Below are 22,230 nucleotides of genomic sequence, written 5' to 3'. Positions count from 1 at the left end.
ACATCCTAGAAACAACAGCATGAGTCATTAATGCGGTCATTGAAGATTTATAAAGGGTTATAATACAGTACAAGTAGTTAGGGAAAAAGTCATACCCAGTCTCATGTAAAGTTTGTGAACAAAAAAAGTCTTCTTTCTGCTAGGAACATTAAAGGAAAATATGAAAGTTACACTGATCTAAGGGAAACCTGGAATAAGGAAAACCAAGGTTCAACTACCACCCAGCTTAGAAAAAAAATGCAACTGCAAAACAATAAGATCTGGCTCACGAATTTCACTTGCTTGAGAGAAGTGAGGCCTGGAGGGTGGACGATCTAAACTTGCTAGACCTTGTACATGGCTCTCCTGGCTTTTAGTACAGTCAACCCCCGACTGTGTCTTTGAGAAACTGTGACATACATCATCTTCCTCGGGTCCCTGAGATGCTAATGGAAGGCATGTTATACTGATTGGTTGAGATGAAAATTTTCTGGTCTTTTTAGAAAAAAAATAAGCATCCCATTGAAGATTAACCTGAGAGAGAACTAGACCCCAGGCCCCGACTGTCAACACACCGTAGAAGGTAGAGGCCTACCTGCATAGCTCATGAAGTTGTTGTAAGGAGTGTTCACGAAGCTATGAAAACCACACGTGTCATTCTCTGGTCCTGGGTCACCACACAACTTGTGTTTCGGGGCTGGGTTGGTGTCATTGCAGAGGTCTCCCGTCTCGAAAGAGGGCTCCGTTTCCATGCAGGGGTCACTGCAGGACTGGATTTCTGAGATGCCACGGAAGATGTGATAGAGGCCCAGGCTGTGCCCAATCTCGTGGATCATGGTATGGGTGTGCCCGGGAGTGCCATAGAAAGATGGGTTCAAGACAATGCCACCTGCAATGGGGAAACCAAAGTATTAGGCAAGTGTATGCTTCTTGATGCAAGATTGCCCGAGTCACGGAAGGGTAAAGGGGTGCTGCCCTATATAACAACAGGCCTCTCCACCCAATGACTTCATTATCCTGAACTCTGTTCCAACCTGTGACATGAATCACGCTGCACCTGAGCAGATAGGACTCTCTCAACAGGCATTTTGTGTACCATCCTTTGGAATGCAGACACCTGTGCCTGATGAGGTGAAGCACTCTTCAGGCTTCAAACAATGTAGATAGAAAGGAACAGGTAGAAGTTATGGTTTCTGGGCTCTGAAGACTTTCTGCTGGTGTCTATTCCGCAGACAGTAAGAAAGACCTGGTTTACACATCCTCGACAAGTTCTCACCTCAATGAAACCCTCATACAGGCTCGGACGCCTTTCTCCAGTTCACATTTCCACTTTCACTAACTGTGAATGGCCCAAGTTCATTACCATTTCTCCATATCTGATGCCCTATAAAGCATGAACACTCATGAAAGCCACCGCTAGGTTGTGCTCTGTGACAAGAGTGCTCATGCCAGTGTTTCTTGAGCATTTATTAAGTATCCTTGGGTGTCAAGTTGAGTATTCCATTCATAAAATCATACTTCTTTAGGTCTCAACTCAATGAGTAAGATGCTGATTCACAGACAGTGGAAGCAACTCACTGACCCATGATCCAAAGTAAATGTGGAGCTGAAATTTGAACTTGAAATCCTTGCTATAGGATCTATTAGAATGTAACATCTCATTAAGTGTGTGCTGAATATTTTATGAAAATATAGTGGTCTGAAGATGGTTGTGAAGTGCAACTAATTACTTATAAGCAGGTACAAATAACCCCTGACATAGAACAAGTGTGCCAATTATCTATCCACAAGAGAAGAACCAATATAAACCCCATCCAGGAATGTATCAGAAACACAGAAATTGAGGCCCTTACTTAGAGCTGGCAGCATCACATTCTATACCCAGATGTCCTCTTTGGATACTCTAGGGGGACAAGTAGTGGCCTTTACCACATGTTCTAGAAGACAGAACATCCCTTAGCTTGAGAAGATAGATAAAATAGACCTCAACAGAAACAAAGAATGGTAGCACTAATTTTAGGGATTGCAAAGATGCCTGTGGGCTGACAGAAACAGAGTTCAACTTCCAACATGTTTAAGACAACACTAGAATTCAATTCTGAGAACCTAGTAAGTAGAGGATTTAAGTGAAGAACAGCATGGAGGAAAAGACAGGGCTTTGCTGACTTGGACTGGCAAGCTCAGAACAGGCATGAGGCAAGTTTTATCTTGGATAAGATTGAACTGTTGGATTGGTGAGTTTGCTCAGTCTTGGGGCTCACAGAATCTATTAAGAGATTTCTAACAGAAAGATAAAGATGGATGAGTAGGGTTGTGGGTGTGGGTGTGCGTGCTTGTGGGGGTGTGAGAAGGGGCAGGCAGAGGCAGAGAAGAAGAGAAATGGAGACAGGAAATCTTTCTCAATTCTTTTCTGTCAATCATAATATGAAACATAATCCTCTTCCCACACAAAGCTTTTCCAGGGATCATGGCATCACAGCAACAACAGAGGCTAAAAGAGAGAGAGCCCAAGAGAGAGATGAGAGAGAGCGAGATAGTTCTAATAAATTGAGTTTGATTGGGGGCTAGCGCACAGGAATTGCTCATGATCTTCTTCTCTTAGGATGGGAGGGGGGAGGGGAATGTGGCTCACAGGCTGGCCAGAGCTAGCCTGACATGGGTTACCATCCTTATTATGTTAAACTGAACAGCTACAATGTGCTAAACTAAGCAGTTACACTGTGCTAAGGATTCTCTATCTCTCTGTGAAGCTTGTGTGGTAAGGTAACAGAAAGAGCAGGCAGATTAAGGGATGATGATTGCACGGCAAACTTCTAGCTCTGTTTATTCTACTTCAATTCACCCCATTCCACAGAGTGACATCTCTGGACCTGAGTCTTATTTCACTCTTAAAAGGTGAAATAGCTTGAGCCTGACATCATCCTGAAATACTATAGCATGCTATAGATTTATAGCCTTTTGTAGGCCTGGCCCTGAGCCAATCTCTGATATCCATGGAATTATCAGGAGCATTTTTCTCTAGGTTTAGAAGCCTGTGTTCAACCCTGCTCAAACTTTTTTTTTATGGGTCGTGGGGCTTGAACTCTGGGCTTGGGCGCTGTCCTTGTGCTCTCCAGCTCAAGGCGAGTGCTCTATCGCTTGAGCCACAGCTCCACTTCCCCTTCTCAAACTTTGATCAGTACCCTTTTGGATACTTTACCAATAGGATAGACTTTCAGAACTGAGAAGGATCTGTAGAGCCCTTCCAATCTAACCTACCACTTAAAACCTTAAGAAACTGAGATCTGGGGAAGAAAGATACTTACTTAAGGGCATATTGCTAAGTAAAACTACAGGTGAAAACAACTATGGATTGTAGATCTGGTCTAGTGTGATCTCCCCAGATCAAACCAGGCAGTGATATGTGACATGAGATGATCTTCAAGTTTACCTAAGTTGCAAACTCTGCTTTGCTCAACAACTATCTGCCTGTGTCTGTCTATCTACCCATCATCTATTTCAGAGTTCCCTAGTCTCAGCACTATCGCTACATTGGAGCACAAAATTCCTTGCTGTGGATACTGTCAGATATTTAGCAACACTGATCCTCTATACACTAGATGCCAGTACCATGCCCCAATGCACGTCTCTGTCCCTCAGTTGAGAATTGCAGACTTATCTTTGTTTGTGTGTATGGTTACACACACACATACACGTGCACACATTGGTTTAAAAGGGTGAAAACAGTAGTGGAGCGTATTGGACATTGATGAAAGTGGGCTGTCTGAACTGGTGGGTGGAGTTGGGAGGGAGGGGCTAGGAGAGAGTGAGGGAATGGATGACACTGTATTAAATGAAATGTATTTATTACCTGAGGCATGTACATGTAGCCCCTCTGTATATCACCTCTATAATAACAATAAAGTAAATTAGAAAAAAAAGAATCTCTACTCTACAAGACATCATAGATTTTGAGAGCTATCCTGAATGTGTCTCAGGGAGCCAAAGCAGGCTATGAGGATACATGCTCAGTGCTGCTACTCTGCTGAGCCCAGACATTCACAATGACAATGAGCATTGAGTCACCACAAGGCATTGTTGCAAATAATGGAAACTTTCTACCAGGGGAAAGATAGATAAATCATTGTAGCATCCTAGCTCAAAGGAATACTATGTGACTAATAAAAGCTCCCATTTTAGAGAAAGTATAAAGAACCTAGAGGTATGCTTGTGATTTTAAGTGAAAGAGTTGTGTGCAAAGAAATTATAAGACTTCCTTATAGTATACTATAGATAGCACAATTCTAGGTGTATAGATAGCACAATTCTAGGTGGGGGAAAAAGAACACAAAATTGTATTGATTTCATTATTTCAAATATGTCCAAGTTAAATAAACACATGTCTACATATGCATGTGTACTGGCTAAGAATATGGAAAAACCAAAATTAAAGAATCATAATGTTTGCTTATAGGCCCTGGTTCAGAGACTATTACAGTTTGACTTACTGTTTTAATAAAATTATGCCTTATTTACGGATATGCATAACTTCAATGTAAGAAGCGTTTCTAGTATTGTCAGACCATGAAGAAACAGGAATCCTAACACATTCAATTTCTTTAGTGTCTTTTGGGTCAGCTGATGAGTGGTTACACCAATACAATGGAATTAACCAGGCAGGAATATATACATAACTAGGTAAAAGGAGATATCAAGAGAATGCAATCAACAGACAGATTTAGGGACTTGAATTCTAATCTGGCTCTGGCACTGAGTTGTGTTGTGACCTTGGACAGGCCCCATTCAAGAGATATTATGGGCTTACCCATTTGTAAAACATGGCCAATAGTATTGTACTGCTTCCTTCAGAGCATTGCTAAGTGGTCAAAATAAGATCAAGTAATACATGGAATTTAGATAAATAAATGGATGGTTCACAGTCACCATCTGCACCACTACGATCCAATTCGGTCTTCTCTTACTCCAAGTTGATACTGCAGGAGTTTCTGAGACTCACCTAAGTGCATCAGAGCCTCCTTGTCCCACGGCCAAGTGGCTACTCCAGCCAACTCCTCCTCTGAGGACTTTGCAAAGAAAATATTGAGGTGTGTTGATCCATCCAGTCGAAGAATGTTCTTCAGTTCATTAACATCCAAGTAGGCTCTGAAACAGAAAAGGAACCTTGGCTGTTATCACCATCCCAAAATAGATACCATTCCAATAACAGGTACTCCTCCAACAATTATGAGCTATTATGTGCCAGATGCTTTGCTAAATTCTTCATAAACATCCCTTCATTGACCCTCCTTGAAAATGTTAGAGGATAAAGTCGACCCCATTTTACAGTTAAGAAAATAACTATGTGGTAGTGAATTTAAGAGACTTGCAAATATCGTTTAGCTTATAAACAACAGGCTTCAGTTTTGAACTCTAAAATTATTCTGTTTTGACTTAAGGCCACTTAATAGTATAGATCAAGAAGACAGACCATAGATAATGTAACATGTAGTCTAGTCTTGGTTTCTTCTTTGTCATCCATTTGCTATAAACCTTGGACTTCCTCTTTGGAAAATAGGTATGCTTTGCATCTCTACATTAATCTTCTAAGAGGATATTATTACTTTATTTTTAAGGTGGTAGCCCAACACTTTTGAATAGGTTGAAAATAGGTCGCAGAACTGAGTCTCAAGGCTAACAGTAGCTAGCTTACAATTGTCTTCTCTTCTTATTGAGGCAACAGGCTGCCACTCAAAGATGCTTCTGCAGTTTATAAAGGTTTATTTCCTTACCTATAAAATAGACTTGAGAGAGCTATTGTTGAGAGGGGTTACTGTCATTGCAGACTCCTCTATCTTGAAAGTTTTAAGGTAATGCTCTTTATGTTACCTTATCAACTCTTTAATATGTAGAATACATGTGTGGGAGAGCAAGAAAAAAGGGGTATATGGGGAGAGACAGAAACACGCATACACACAGACAGAGAAGAGAGAGAAGAGTGGGGAGCTGAGAAAGTGGCTCAATGGTAGAGTGACTGCCTTGCATTCATGAGGCCCTGGGTTCGATTCCTCAGGACCATGTAAGTAGAAAAAAGCTGGAAGTGGTGCTGTGGCTCAAGTGGTCGAGCGCTAGCCTTGAGCTAAAGAGCTGAGGGACAGCACACAAGCCCAGAGTTCAGGCCCCATGACCAACAAAAAATAAAAATAAAAATAAAAAAAGAAGAGAGAAAAAAAGAGAGAGGGAAGAAAAATAGGCATACAAGAGAGTGAGGGAAAGAGAAAGAGAATGGAGAGAAAGAAATCATGGATATATTATTCTGTGGCTCGTGTGTGTGTGTGTGTGTGTGTGTGTGTGTGTGTGTGTGTGTGTGTGTGTGTGTGTGTGTGTGTGTGTGTTCGTTCTAAGGCTTGAACTCAGAGCTATGCACGCACTCAGCTTTTTGCTAATGGCTGGCATGCCATACATGTTTGAGTCTAGTATTTTGCTGCTTAATTGGAGAAGGACTCTTGTGGATTTGTCTGTCCATACTTCCTTTGAGCAGTGATTCTCCAGGTCTCTGAGAAGTTAGGATGAGAAGTGTGAGCTATTGGCTCATGTTCTAAACAAAGCAATGTGTGATGTTATCTTTTAGGTTTCTTCCTGTACCCATATTATCTGTCATCCTGTATCATAGAGGTCCCTGTGAGTATTTGACAATCATTGTTGAGTGGGCTTGGAAATGAATTCATGCCTTCACCTGTGTGTGTATGTGTGTTTGTGTGTGTGTGTGTGTGTGTGTGTGTGTGTGTGTGTATGAGCATGTGCATGCATGTGCATGTGCATTTGTAGGTATCAGTCTTTCTGTGGCCACCAGGACTGGGGAAGTTGCCATATTCATCTCCATCAACCCTATTTTAACTTTAGAGACAATATCCAGTGAGCATTCAGTGGATGGAGCTAAGCAATCAGGAAAAAATTAGAAGTCTAAATATTTTAGTTCCAGTCTTCAATTCAGCAATTGCTGACTGTGATCCTCAGTTTCCTTAGTAGTCCATTGGAACTAGAGGCAGCTGCCTAGAAGTACTACATCTACCCCAATGTAAACAGGATAGGGCTGGCATTTCCCAGTATTCTTCTGGCCACCCACCTGGTCTAGAGCCCCAAGCTCAGGAAAAACACAGACAGGATTTGAAATGGCTAATCCCAAGAACAGCCACCCTGGGCTCAGATAGGGAGCCAAAATCTTCCCACTGAGTTCTCTGCTTCAAGAGCTCACATTCAACTTCTTAGAAGTAAGGTCTCATGAGGAGCTATCATCAGTCATCAGCGAGAGGAAAAAGAATGGAGAAGGCCAATGCTTATTAAACACTGGCTGTGTGCCACCTACAGTGTGCTGGGTACAGGTGTTGTCTTACTACTTGGTGCAGAATTGGTAACATGGCTTTTTCAAACTATAGTATCCTGGATTTGAACCTAGTTCTCCCACTTGATGTTTAGGCCATCTGAGGAATTTACTTGACTTCCTGTGCCCTATCTTTTCCATTTATGGAACAAGGGTGGTAACTGGGTACCACCCATCCAGTCATTCTGAGGATTAAGGACATTAATAAGAAAAGAATCAAGAGCAGAAGTGATGGCTGGAAGGTAGAAATCCCTTTATACAGGTTAGCAGCTCTCATCACTTACTCTCTTTCTTAGAGATGACGGAACAAGGGTTGAGAGTTCACAGAACGAATGGCAAGAGCAAGTACAACTGTAGACACATCCAAGTCTTCCCACCACCTCACCCGCACTCACAAGCTCACCCAGTCATAGGCTGAAGAGAGAAACAATGCATGGGAGGAGAAGGAAAACACAGAGGAGCTGAGATTTGCTTGGAACAGCCCTTTCCAATTGTTTTTTTTCCTATTTCATCTGTCCATTTCCATCAACTGTTCTCAGGCAGAGAACATAAATGTTATTAGAGAAAGCCACCTCTGCCCCCTTGCTCTGGGATGAGAAAGTTTCATGAGAGAAGGACCGAGGGTGGAGTAGGAAAAGAGGAGATATTTTAATTGGCTGTTTATTCAGTGGTAATTGCAGAGCCAAGCTTTTCAAGGGGTGGCATTCATCCTAGCCCAAAGCAGAAATGTAGGATGTTGGAGCCTCTCTCTCTGGCTTGTATGTGAGGTTTTTCTCATACTTTGGGAAGCCTCCATTTCCCAAAGGGGTAAGAATCCATGGCAGCTAGCCATAGATTCCATTGGCTGCTCTCCTGCTCATCTCTCTCTTGGGGAGGACCCACCCAAAGTGGCTGTATGTCTAAAAGATTTCCTTCCACCAGCTCAGATCTTCTACGAATACAGACAAGCTAGGTGTCCCCACAGGTGCCTAAAAATGGGGCGGGGGAGGGGGATGGGTTGGCAGGAGTCTATGCAGGTATTTACTTTCCTCTTCCTATCCAGTCCTCTCGGGGGAAAATGTGATTTTCCTCTCCTTTCCCGAAATATGTGGAAAAAAGTACAAGAGGTCAATTTCTAAGGAAAATAAGAGCCCAGGAATATTGACGATACAAGCAGGCAAATGATTTGGGACTGTAGGAAGGCGAGCCCTATGTGAAGATTATAAATGGATCAAATTTAGTTTTAAAAATTATTCCTTACGCCCTAGAAAATCAACCCAGATCCCAAACACTGCGTATTTATCAATTTAAGTATCATTGTTACTTAGAGTGGCATTAAGTCCCAAGTCTACACAAGCTCCTGGGGATGCACCCTCAGCATGGTTCTCCCAGTCTTAGCTTTCAGTGTCTCTTCGTCCTCCTGCTACTTCAGTCACTCAGGATTTCATGGTTCTCTTCTCCTGATAGCCCTGCATAGTCCTCAATCATGCCAATCCACTAACGTATCTCCATTAGTTCCTCTCTTCTCTGTCAAAATCTCCTGTCTTCTCTTCTTCTCTCCTGGCAAATCTAGCTCATAGGTGATGCACTCCATGATTCTCTTCCAACCTACCTTCTCCTGTACAATGGGCCATCAGCCTCTCAGAGGTGCTGGCAAGATGAGAAGCAATGCAAATATTGGGCCTAACATCATAGCTCCCACCCAAAAGACACTCATTGATTAGTATAAGCTGCTTTAATTACATTACCATTAGTACAATGACAATTGTTAATGATTCCCACATTATTATTCCTCCTAGCTGATGATGAGTCTTTCCTACTCTGTGCCCCTCCTTTTCAATTCAGAATGCATCACCCTGCTTTGTGGTTTATTCACAGTATGTTCACCTGTCTTCTGCATCAGACAATGAGTTCCAAATAGTGACGTCCACATTGTTATCTTTTTTCTCCCGAGAAACAACTGCTATCCATTTGGGATTGTAGGGTCTTTCCTGGTGAACCTCTGCATGGTGTCAACACAGGCTGAGCAAGCACAGGGCTCAGAGTTAAGTGATTTGCCTGATATCACATTTCAAATAATGGACACAGAAGGACTTGGCAATGAATCTCTACGTTCAAGCCTTTATAGATGTAGCCTTGTATTTCAGTACTTCTTTACTAGTTAACAAATTCCCTCTTTAAAGAGAAAACAGTTCCCTACCACAATGCATAGCTCAGACAGTCAACAATGGGGGAAATAGCCCCGTCTCTTCTTATATGGAACCCCTACACAGAACTTGCATAGACATTTGGCCTCTTGTCACTACATTGCTATCTGCTTTGCAGTTCAGGAATTCTGTCTGCTCAGAGAGCTTGCAAATGTGCAGTTTACAATCTGCAAAGGGCTAAACCCACAAGAATTACTGAAAGAACAACTTTCTGAACTGATACCTTTAGGAAATGATCTTTTGAAAAGATTGTGTGTGTGTGTGCGTGCATGCGTGCGTGCGTGTGTGTGTGTGTGTGTGTGTGTGTGTGTGTGTGTGTGTGTGTGTGTACCCATCCTGGGGCTTGAGCTCAGGGCCTGGGTGCTGTCTCTGAGCTTTTACACTCAGACTAGCACTTTATGAAGTGGAGGCCACAGATTCTTCTGGCCTTTTGGTAGTTAATTAGAGTTAAAAGTTCCATGGATTTTCCTGCTCAGGCTGACTTCAACCCACAATCCTCAGATCTCAGTTTCCTGAGAAGCAACCATTATAGGTGTAAGCCACTGGTACCCGGCACCAGAAAATTTTTTAATTTTAAATATACAAAACAAGAGTAAGGCAGAAGAGTAAAGCCTGGTACATTCTCAAACATATACCACCATAATCCACCCTTATCCTCCAGCTCTGTTCAAAACCAAATAACAGCATAACCAACCCAGATTGGGAAATGCTGAGATAAAATTGGAATGTCTCGCCTAGCTTCTTCCCAAAGCCACCTCTTAGAAGTAGTGTCTCAGTGTCTCGTTTCTTCACGTACTACACATGCACCTGGTTTCCACAATGGAAGTTGTTGGTCCCCTGGAATGTCTGTTTCAGGGGGCCCAGCCCAGATTGCCAAGACACCCAGACTTTACCCCTTTGCCAGAGCTGCATTTCAAAGCCATGAGTGCAGTTCTGGAGGGAGATCAAAGCTTTCTTAACTCAACTGTCATTAGAATATTTTCTTTATGCATCTAACTTGCTGCGAAGTGCCAACAACATATTTCCTAAATGCACTGGCCTGAGATGGTACAACTCTGTAATAATCTGAATGAGAAGGCTGTCAGGGCCTGTTTTATTGAAAGAGAAGCAAAAGGAACCACATTCAAAACGGAAAACAACAACAAATCCCTTACATTAAATCATGGGAAAAAGTATGGGAAGGCCTGAGCCTTTCCAAATCTGGGAGGCATAGCATGCTGGCACTCTTAATTTGAAAGACTGATCAGAGGTATGGCTCCCAATGAGGCCTGATGTGTTTCCCATCCAAAACAAATCAACTTTGTCTTGAAGAAGGTGCAGAAGTGAGGATGTTATGTCACTGTCCTGTTCCCTGACTTTTGATGGGTGCAGGTTTACAGGCATGCTATGCTGGCCAAGTGTGCAGAAGCTCTCAATATGCAGAGTATTTGTCTAAGTGGAGAGAAGCCACTTCTAAGTTATTTTGGCTTATAAGAAAAGGCACTTGACTATTATTTTCAGACAGAGACTGACAGGTTCAAATCCTCCCTCTTCTACCATGTAATCCTGTAACTTTGGAGAAATGACTGTGTCTCTCTGTACTCTAACTTCTTCATCTATAAAATGGGGATTATAAAATTCAACCTAGAGATAATGGTATAAAATTCAATGCATATATATATATTTGTATGTATATATATATATATGTATATATATATATGTATAGCAAATGCCCCCTAATAATTCTCTTTTATGTTTATGCATGGAGCTATGTAGAACTGGTCTCAGTTCCCAATGCCTGTTGGATTTACATTTCATCACTGAGCCCTGGTTCCAAACACTTGACCAATATGCTTGTCTTCCTTGTGTGTGGGGGTGGAGGGGTGGGGAAGAGGAGATGCTGAGTTTATCCAGCTCACAGAGCAAGTCCTGTAGCATTGCCTGTCTCCACCCCACAAGTCTAATGACCACTCCTCCATTTCAGGACACACCAGACAATTTGAAAATGACAATCAAATAGAAAGATCAAAGCCATGCAAGGCAAGTCATTAAGGCAAGATCAACCTCAGAATGCTATGGCATCCATGTCCTTGTTCTAGATAACAAGCTATCTCCAAGCTGCGACCAGTTCCAAAACCTGAAAATTTCTACTTTGTCTCAAGCGCTCTAATGATAAAGACTTTTTCATCTGCTTAGTTTTATCATGAGAAATGACTTAGCTCACCTTTCTTTAACAACACACACACACACACACACACACACACACACACACACACACACACAAACACACACACTGCTCAAGAGTTTATTAAATTCTTGGAATTCTGAATGTTTTGGTTTCTAAAAATAATAGCTTTTTATTTTATTTCTAAAAGAGTATTTTTTATACAAAAGTCTGACACATAGACAAGGAAAATATAAGAGCAACAGAGATCCACTGAAGAACTGATAATTTGTTGATTAAGTTATTCTCTTATTATCTTCCCTTTCCTCTTTCCCTTCCTGTCTGTTTTCATGCTTTTTTCCTTCTTCATACATCATCTAGCCATTCTTTTCTACTTTCATTTATCAACATTTATTGAGGTTTTGGCACATGCCATGCCTTAAGCTAGAAACTGGGCATAAAATATGAAGACATATATATATATATATATATATATATATATGTACACATATTTGTACATGTAAACACACACAAATATATCACATTTTTTGGAGACAGGGAAATGACTTGTATAACAGAGACTGATCTACAATATACCACGTACTCCAAGTTAGCCATGAACTACTGACACTCCTGCCCAGCCTCCTGAATGCTAGGATTATACACATGTACTACCATATGTGACGGAGAGACATTTAATTATGAAAGAACTAGAAGTTTTTTTTTTTTTTTGAGTCTGGTCGTGGGGTCTGAACTCGGTCTGGGCGCTGTCCCTCAGCGCTTCAGTTCAAGGCTAGCGCTCTATCACTTGAGCCACAGCGCCACTTCTGGCTCTTTTCTTTTTGCTTATGTAGTGCTGAGGAATCAAACCCAGGACCTCAGGCATGCAAGGCAAGCGTTCTACCACTGAGCCACCTTCCCAGCCCTGAACTAGAAGTTTTATGAAGGAAGTGAGATGAACAATGGGTGAACACTACATTATATGACCATACCAGGAAAGGTGGCCATTTAAGGTAGTTTATTATAGACTAGCACTTTTGAAGTACCTTTAAAAATACATACCTCTTGGAGCCTTTACAAAAGCTATAAAGACTAAGTGTAAGTACATCTAATTTACTGATGAAATTTGTCATGTGTTGCTACTTTGTCATGTTCTCTCCATAGGTGCAGAGGTAGGATACTATGCCTAGTTTGTTGGGTACCAAAGATGGTCTCCTTAACCACTCGTATGTCTTTTACTTACTTTTTTTGATGGTGGTGCTGGGGTTTGAACTGAGGGACTCTTGTTTGCTCAGTTGGCACTCTAGCACCTGAGTGATGCCTCCAGTCCTACAGCTTAGTTTTAAAGTTTGTGTGACTTCTCATGGTAGGGTGTAGAATAAGATGGAACAGCATAGCAATGCATGTACTTAGGATGAAGGCAGGTAGGACACTACTGAAATTTTCATGTAAAGAATAAACATTAGTTGGATACTGGACCACTGTGGGGCACTGAGAAAAGAGCTGGACCTTCTCCTCCTCCTCCCCCACCCTGCCCTGCCACATACACCCTAAACTCATAAGAGAGCATGAGAAGAATGAAAACCTTCAGGTCTTTGTGGGAAGACCTATAGGAACATGCTAGGAACTTCACATGGTGAGAGCTAAGGGGTCAGTAGCAGCTTGATAAGGAAGGGTGGTATGTAACAGATTGTGCAAAATTTATGAGATAGAATAAAAGGATCTGGATTGTGTTTTTTCCTAAGGAGAACTTCAGAGGAATGTGAAATTTGGACTAGAAGAAGGATGAAAGTGAAAAAGGAGGAACTGGCAATATTGTGTGGACAAAGGCATAAGAACATCCAAGAGACAGGGGATAGTCAATCACACACACACACACACACACACACACACACACACACAAAGACAAAGGGTTGATGCAGAATCTGTGGGAATGAGAGAAGCTAAAGTGGCAGGTCTGGCTTCTGATTTGGTGTACTATGGTATTTTACCTTTTTCAGTCTCAGGCACTATACATCAAAGCTGTTTGATGGCTGCACTAATGTAAGACTAACAGGAGACGAATCTCTTGAGCTTGTCTTGTGCTCTTTGCCTGGTTGCTCTGTGGGTAAACCTTTAGGAAAGTGGCTGGCCCACAGCAATAGAGAGAGAGAGAGCTATGACGTGACTGGGTGATGAGTGGCATGGAAGATCCCAAGGGTTTTGATTAGAGGAGGGAGAGGCTGATGCAGAGAAACAGAGTAGTCTAGGAGACTTGCTCAGATTTTTGAATTATTGAGAAAAAAAGGGCCGGGGCATGGAACTGAGTAGAGACTTTGTCATAGAAAAGAAAGCATGCAAAAGGGGAAAGGCTTGGGAAAAAAATTACATTACTGTAAGTGAGGTAAGCCAGACCCAGAGAAACATTGGTTGCATGGATTTCATTTGTGGTAGCTAGAAGGTGCCTATGAATTTACAAGTAAACACACACCGGGTGGTAAGCAAGGGGTTACAGATGAATTAACTGAAGTGTAATAGACTCTATAGAGTATAAACAGTATAATTTTTTTTAAAAAGACGAAGTGAAAGCCCAACAAAGTAAGTACCAAGAAATGGGTACTCACAAGAGGGTAGGGTGGGACCAGGGGGAGAGTGATAGAAGGATGAATTGGGGAAGGGTAGAATACCAGCAAGAATTCATTGTGCATACACAGAATTGAGAAGTATAAGGGTAGAAGAGGAGAAGAAGTTGAAGTGTTGGCACAGATCAAGACGCATGGTACACATAAACTGCTTTGTTAAAAGGCAAAAAATTAACTAAATAACCTAAAATTAATATAAGTAAGGGAACGGGTGGGTTAGGAGGGATGAGTGAACATGTTGAAGGGGGTGACAATAATCAAAAGGCACTGTATTCATAAACTGCTTTGTCCAATGGCAATTCCTTTGTATAATTATTTATAGATAATAAGAGTATTTTTTAAGTGGGAAAAAGAAATTCTACATGACCTATCATGTCTCATAAAATAAAAGCTATTTGAGTAATACTCCAAAGGGAAGAATAAAATGACATCAGAATAAAGGACTGTAGTTTTTAAATGAATACATTTTTATCTGGAGTCACACAGCTGCTACTTTTCTCACGTGGCTTTTTGAAGATGGCTTTTAGGACCTGCTGGGGAAGAAGACAAGAGCAAACTCAGGTCCACTGGTTTATCTCAGATACATGGCTTATCCCTTAGGACTCTGCCTAGAGGTAATTCTATTCTTCCTTGTCTGAGTCACATGAACGAAGATCCCTTCCTCATAAGAGCTACCAGCCACTTATGTGTGTACAGAAAATTCCAAGAAATTCCAAGGTGAAAAAAAGAATGACATCTGTGTTGTGGAATACCAAATGCTCCTAGCATTTAACACTATCGTAAGCACATCCTCACACACAGGTATAGAGATGGTTGAGCAGTCATTGTCCAAAGATCTTTATTTGAGTTTCTATCATCTGTAATCTGTCTTAGGGACTAGTTTCCAGGGAGTAGTAATGCCCGACAAGCTCCTGGCAGGTAAGAAAGTATGATGCTATGTTTCGAAGTACCAGAACAGCAATGTAACCGTGCTCTATTAAGCTGCCGCTTTCCAAACAGGGCCATGGAATTCAAGGAGGCAGGGCTTTCTCTTCCTACCACCTCACTTCCTTCTTGGAGTATCAAAACCACAACTGATAAATACTACAACTGGCCACATTGAGAAGAATATTCACAGCTCACTATCAGCCCTGGGCTTTGTCTTATCTTGAAATGCAATTAAACAAAGACAACACACATGTGTTTCACAAGTTGTACCAAGCAACCATAATGTTTTTGATGCATACCACATTTCAGAAGACTGTGTACTTTGGCTCTAGATGATCTGAAGACTAACAAAACACTATCAAGTTTGGGAAGCATAAATTAGGGATTACATCATTACTGATGTGTGTCAATATAGCGATGTCTGGAATTTAGTCTGGACTACAGCCCTATCCAAATCACACAATCTTAGGCAAATAACAAATTTATTCATTAATTAAAGCAGCACAACTATGATAGCAGGTATAGATCTCACTGGATGACCTTTACAAAGAGTGATAACTTGTTCAAATTTTGTCTTTCCTGGGGTTAAAACAGAGATAACTCTCAGAAGGCCATGTGACAATCAAAGAGTTCAAGTATGGCAAAAGGATGCTGGAAAAAGTGACATTACATGTCATGCAGTTGAAAGCAGAATTAAATTCAAATTGATTTTTTTGGAAAGAGGATGCCACATTCAGGGCCTGAGGGAAAATAAAATAGCAGACATGCAGACTGCCCAAGTGTGGGTTACCATCATTAGGCCACTGTGGGGATTTAAGTGATGTGAGCAGGATTTTTTTCCCCAACTTGTCATAAAGCATAACTATTCCTTCACTGCTACATTGAACAGATTGTACCCAGTTAGATAGAGGAGCTGGAAAATCCTTCAAAGGCTGGGCTGTCTCTAATTTCCTTAGGTATCTCTCATGTCAGTGGCTTTTGTACAGCTTTATTTGCAATTTTTGAATACATTAAGCCCCTCATCCGTGCTCTTCCTTCATGTCTGTCTTACCCTTGTCTCCAGAAAACAGGAATTGAGGATAATGATGCCTGATTTGAGAGTATCTGAATAGGTGCAGATGCCAGATTTTGCCATTTTACAGATGAAGAATTAGAAGAGCAGGGAATGTCTTTACTGCACTCAGGCCATGGTGTTACTACAAGACTCCACTCCTCTCTTTCCTTGTCTTTGGCCAAACCGCAGGCTAACTGTTTTCCTACCATAGATCCTCCTGGGAAAGGGATCTCCCTGGTGTTTCTTCTCCATGCTCCAGAAAGATTCTAAGGCAACTTCATGCTTTTGTGGAGTTAGGAGTCAGTCTACCATTGCCCTCTGTGGCCATAAAAATTGCTAAGTAGTCAGAAGTCAAGCTCAAGGCTAAGAGCTGCTGTTGGCTGCCTGAACTCACAAAAGTCAGAAATCATTCAACATCAGAAGTTTGACCTGTAGAGAGTGTTTGCTCAGAACACAGAAAAGAGAAAAAAGAAAAAGGAAAGATGGAAGGACAAAAAAAAAAAAAGACAGAAAACATTCCTCCAAAACAGGGCAAGGCAAGTCTACTCTAATCATGCAAATGAACCAGTCAGTGAGTAGAAGGCCCTGCTGCCCATATGTTAGTGGTCCACTTCCGAAACTGTGAGTGGAGGCATGCTGGTTCTATCTCTTAAAAGGTGGAAAAGTGCCCAGTGGTAAATTTGAAGGAACAAGCTGAACGGTAATCAATTTAGGGAAGTGTCCACCTCTAAAGCAAAACATACTGTCACCTGTGAGTTCAAACCTCCCTTATGTTTCCCCTGGCTTTGTTTCCTAACCTGGGAGGGCTTTGGGCCCAGTCCTGTGTCTGGTGTTAAGTCGTGCCGTCTCACTGGTGCATGGGGAAAGGGGAATGAGAACTTTGAGGATGTCACACTCAAAGTGCATAAAGCTCAATGGCTTCCTGCTGAGACCCTCCAAAGAGTACCTCTTGCTCCCATTTCTTTAGGGAAATGGAGATGGGAAGCAACTTCTAGGAAAAGGGTAAGAAAGGGAGTCCCGTGATTATGACACACTTGGGAGCCTCCTAGACACCTCTCTCCCTAAAGTCTCAACTTCTCCCTGACAACTTTGAGGATCTGAGGTGTGCTGGAGCAAGGGTGTAAGGCCAAGAGGAGGCTTGCTCAATGTGGTCCTAAGCATGTGATGGGTAGGTGCCTGCCTGGCTTCTAGTTCTTTGTCTATTCACTATTATCATGATCCCCAACGTGGGATCCAGACACGTTTTTCATCAATGACAACAGCAACAAACAAAGACAAAGTTGGCCAGGTGCCAGTCACTCAAAATGTAATCGGAGTTATCCAGCAGGCTGAGATCTGAAGATCATGTCTCAAAACTAGCCCAGAGCAGGAAACTCTAGGACTCTTATCTCCAATTAATCACTACAAAGATGAGAATGAGCTGTGGCTCAAGTGGCAGAGTGTTAGTCATGAGCACAAAAGCTCAAACAGTACCCAGGCTTCTGAGTTAAATCCCCAGGATTGGTATGCATACACATGCACACAAAACCAAAATAAGTAAAAAACCAAACAAAACTTTCTGTAGTCAGCCTTAAAAAAAGTATTTTAAGAATGAAAGATCTCAGTTTGTGTATTGCAGTTCCATCCAGGCCTTTTTGAAAAAATGAGCCTGTTGGAAGGAAGTCTCTATAAAACAATATTGGCAGGCAGGAGATGTTATCCAAGTATGCCTGGAAGAAGAGAGGGAACTTCTCCAATACCTTACTTTGTGCCAGACACTAAACCAGGTGTTTCACACAGGTGACACCATTTATGCTTCATGACATGCTGCAGGTTAGCTGTTACTATCCAATTCTAACCCATGAGAAACCTGTGGCTCTTACAGAGCAATATGCCGAGGTCAGACAGCTCGTGCAGAGCAGAGCCAAGATTCAAACCCTGGTCAGTCTCCAACATGCATAATTTTTCCACTACACTAGCCCTGACTTCTGTTATTGTTGTAATGAATATTAGTCACGTTAAATAAACTCTGATATTCTGATTATAAAATTCCAAGCAATTCCTCTGACATGATTACTTGGAAAGAATGAACAAAATTGCAAAAGAAAGAAAGAAAAGAAAATCAACAACGTTGTTATTTTCATGCTGGCTAGATCTTCCCAGAATACTTCCTGAGATATTATTTTATGGGCTCTTTATAGCCACATAAAATAATATGTGATACAGGCAGACAGATACTATTATTTCTTTCAATAGATGCAGAAATGGAGGCACAGAGAGAGATGAAAAGCCTTGCCTATGATAGCATAGCTCAGAAACTGCTCAGCCAAGGCTACAATCTATTTGCTCTTGATTTGTCTTTTATTATAAATCGTTCTAATTCTTCCATCTCTATACTCTGAAGAACAAAAAGTTCAATCTATAGCCTGGATTTCCAGATAGACTCACCTTTTTTTCTTGTTCTCTCTTCATATGTTCCCACCTCAACCCCTTTGTCTCCTGTTATAGTACCTGTCAAGCATGCCCACATAGTTCTTTTCCATCATTACAAAGTTGCTCAGGTTGGAAACCTTTCCTAACTTCTCTAAGCCATAGAAGTCCTTTCTTCACTTGGAGCTCGTGAGAGCTTTGCAGTCCTTGTGAACCGATTGTAAATTAATCATCTCTCTCCTTGTGTATTTCTACAATGACTGTAACAAAGTGCCATAAAAAATACAGCATTCGAGCTCTTTATGACAAGAGATTTCCTGTGTGTGGTGGCACATGCTTGTAATCCCAGCTACTCAGGATATGGACCTTTGAGGATTAGTGATCCAAGATCAACTCAGACAAAAACAAAGCCTAGAAGCCAATCTGGGAAACAAACTAGAGGCAAAAGGCCACTAAGTGTGACTCAAGTGGCAAAGTGCTTGTCTCACAAGCATGAGCCCTTGGGTTCAATACCCAGTACCACACACCCATGCACACACACACCCCTGCCCCTCCCACACACACACAGGGAGAGGGAGGAAGAGAGAGACAGACAAACAGACAGAATATTCTAAGGGATTTCCCTCATAACATATAGTAGTAATGATGATGGGAAAACAGAGGAAATATTGTCCCACATGACATCAGAGAGTTGTAGGAGAGATTTCCATTTTCTCCACCCATCTTATTCCAAGGATATAGATAATCATGAACAAAGGTTCAGTCCACCTGATAGTTGAGAGTTAGGTATTCTTTAGGCCTTTCCTCATCTGATGCTTTACACTCTTCACTAACTATACCCAATCCCTACCTCTGCATGGGCTGGGCTTCTCTACCTCTCTCAATATTCTTTCTCTATGCTCTTGAGAGTCTGGCCTCTATGGGTTGTATCAACAAGATCCTTAGCCTTGTGATTTCCAGGAGGAAATCACACTGGCAGGACAGAATGACAGTGTCAAAGTGTCTCTACTAGCTTTCTTCTGGGCAAGTGGTTATTATGAAGCTGCTTCCTTTTGCTGAAAATCACAGCTGCTACCAGCTACTGTCCATACAGCTACTGTCATTAAATTCCATAGTGGCCTCCTCCTCTTGCCCCTACAAACCAAGAAGGAAATGGCTTCCCAATTTTACTGTCCCTTGAGCAAAGCACTAGCTTTTGTTGATTGGCCTAAACCCTGTCTATAAATAGTTGTGTTTTAAATAGTTGCTCCCTCAGAAAAGCTCTTCCTTCTACTCACCTTGGTTATTTTGTTTGAAAGTACTATGTGTTTCCTGCCAGGACCCTAACCAATGCTTTGTGTACCTCTACCTCTAAACAGCCTGTCTACTCTTAGATGCCAACTCAGTTGATCCTTCCTCCGTTTTCTGCCTTGATTTACCTAGTCTGTACCACCCTCTTCAATCCATCAGTCAGGTGTTGTGCTTGGATATGACTCTTCCATGGCAGTGGGAAAGCCCTGAGAGTTGAAGAACATATTCAACTCATTCTAACACCCTTAGCAAATTTCAGGGAAACTGGAAGAGTTAGTGAGAGAGAAGAAGAAAGGGGGAAAAGGGGTTTAGGAAAGGAGGACAGAGAAGAGAGAGAAAAATCAGTAGTACAAGAGGAGAGAACATGACCCCTGGATAAGAAACATTCAGTTCTTTACTAAAAAATCACCTAGATAATGTCAATTTAATTCTCAGTGCTTCTGTTTAAAGTTCCATCCTTTCTCCTTTCTTTCCTTCCCTCTTTTTCCTTCCATCCCTGCTTCCTCCCTCATCCCCCCTTTTAGTTTCAAGTCACAAAGTAAGTGTTTCTCTGTAACCTTCCACAGTTTTCTCTCTGTTTATAGGATAGCTGATCTGGCTAGAACCCAGTAACCTCCAACCTCATCAGGAAATGACACAGGACCCAATGGGGCTCACTCTGGGCACACAGCTATCCCAGGCTGTGAACAAACAGGCCCTGGTGTGAGTGGTCACAGCACTGGCACAGGGCCACTTGCAGACATTCTGGGTATGCAGTCTCGTGATTGAGAATGAGAAGGCCTTTGGAATCTGCTGCTATTGTCTGCTGATTGTGAATTCTCTGGAACCTGAGGCCCCATGGCCACTGCATATCAGCATGGTGCTCTGAACAGGACAGTTAACCCTGGGTCATGACCCAATGGCACTCACCAGGTTTCCTCCAGGGCTTTATAAAATCCACCAACCCTATCATCGCTATACTCTAATTGTGCTTCTAATTGTTAGGTATATTTAAAAATGGATTTCCCCCTTTAGCCAGGTACCAGTGGCTCATACCTGTAATCCTAGTTACTGAAGGGACTGAGATCTGAGAATCATGGTTCAAAGGCAGCCTGGGCAGAAATGTCCGTGAGACTCTTCTCCAATTAGCCAGTGAAACACTGTAAGTGGAGCTTACAGCAAAAAAGCTAAGGGGCAGAGTCTAGGCTTTGAGTTCAAGCCCGAATACTGGCACAACACACCACACACACACACACACACACACACACACACACACACACACACACACACACACACTCCTCCTTCAGTTGGGGCTTTGGATTCACCAGGCCTGGGTTTGAGTTTCCATATAGAAGCAGGGAGACTTTCATCTTTCCGAATCAACACAATGCAGTGAAGGGCCAAGTACTTCCTAACCCTTGGGAGGGATTGAGTGAACATTTGTTGCATGGATGGATGAATGAGAAAACAAATGGATGGAACAAATGGTTTCATGGCCATTGGCTATAACCCATTTCCTTTCACATCTACTCCGCCCTGACACAGAGACACCTATGGGATGATGCTAGCACAGAACAACATGCACTACACCGATCCCAGAAACCTTGCCTTTGAGCACAGCCTACTGACTTTTCTGACCCATGAATGTGGCTAAGTCATTGTACTAGGTAAGACTCCTCTACGCCCCCATCAGCTGAATATAAAGGTTGAACTCATGTGTTGTTTCTCTGGTCAAGTCCTAGCAAGGTCCAAATGTAAGCAGAGATGACAATGGTTCATGAATAGGAAGGGAATGGCCACACACCCTGGCTCCTTCTCATATGCACTCAGCATGCCTTGGCGCCAAGGTGAGAGTCCAGGAGCTTTCCTGGTGCCCGGAGAGCGAGATGATGTGCTTTCTGACCTGCTGCCAGCATTACCATTCCTCTGTCCATAGGTATGCTGCCTGCCTGTGAACCAGAGGCTCTGGCTTTTTTTTTAAAGAGAGACCTAACAAGAAGTGTCAGCAGAAAACCTGCCGAGGTTGGCAAATGTGTTTGTGTCATCAGCAAGTCCAGGGTCCTGTGCGTTGGACAGAATGGAAAAGTTCAGCATAAATCTGGGAAAAACAGGAAAGTTGATGTTGACTGTTTCTCTGGCTGAAACTAGTGCCTTTGGGTCCCACATCAAATGTAGGTCACCCTGAAATTCACCTTGGCATTGCATGTTGAGATTGCTGGTTGAAGTGGACTAAGCATCTGGGAGAGAAATCAGATAGTAGCCTCTCTATGGTGCCCAGCTTACAA

The 22,230-nt window shown here is 42.2% G+C and overlaps 1 protein-coding gene across 1 annotated transcript in view; it reads right to left on the bottom strand.

Moving 5' to 3' along the window:
- Positions 1–22,230, bottom strand: part of Pappa (pappalysin 1) — a 226,188-nt gene that overhangs the window by 169,881 nt on the left and 34,077 nt on the right. The window contains exons 3-4 of the mRNA XM_070012448.1: positions 4,976–5,121; positions 575–868 (exon numbers count right to left, since the gene is read on the bottom strand). Coding sequence (XP_069868549.1) covers positions 575–868; positions 4,976–5,121 — 440 coding nt within the window. The remainder of the gene's footprint in view (positions 1–574; positions 869–4,975; positions 5,122–22,230) is intronic.

The sequence above is a fragment of the Dipodomys merriami genome, unplaced genomic scaffold (assembly GCF_024711535.1).
Source record: "Dipodomys merriami isolate MVZ:Mamm:240054 unplaced genomic scaffold, mDipMer1.0.p SCAF_11, whole genome shotgun sequence".
Classification (NCBI taxonomy): domain Eukaryota; kingdom Metazoa; phylum Chordata; class Mammalia; order Rodentia; family Heteromyidae; genus Dipodomys; species Dipodomys merriami.
Note: the sequence above shows the minus strand (reverse complement) of the source record. Positions and strands in the feature narration are given on the sequence as shown.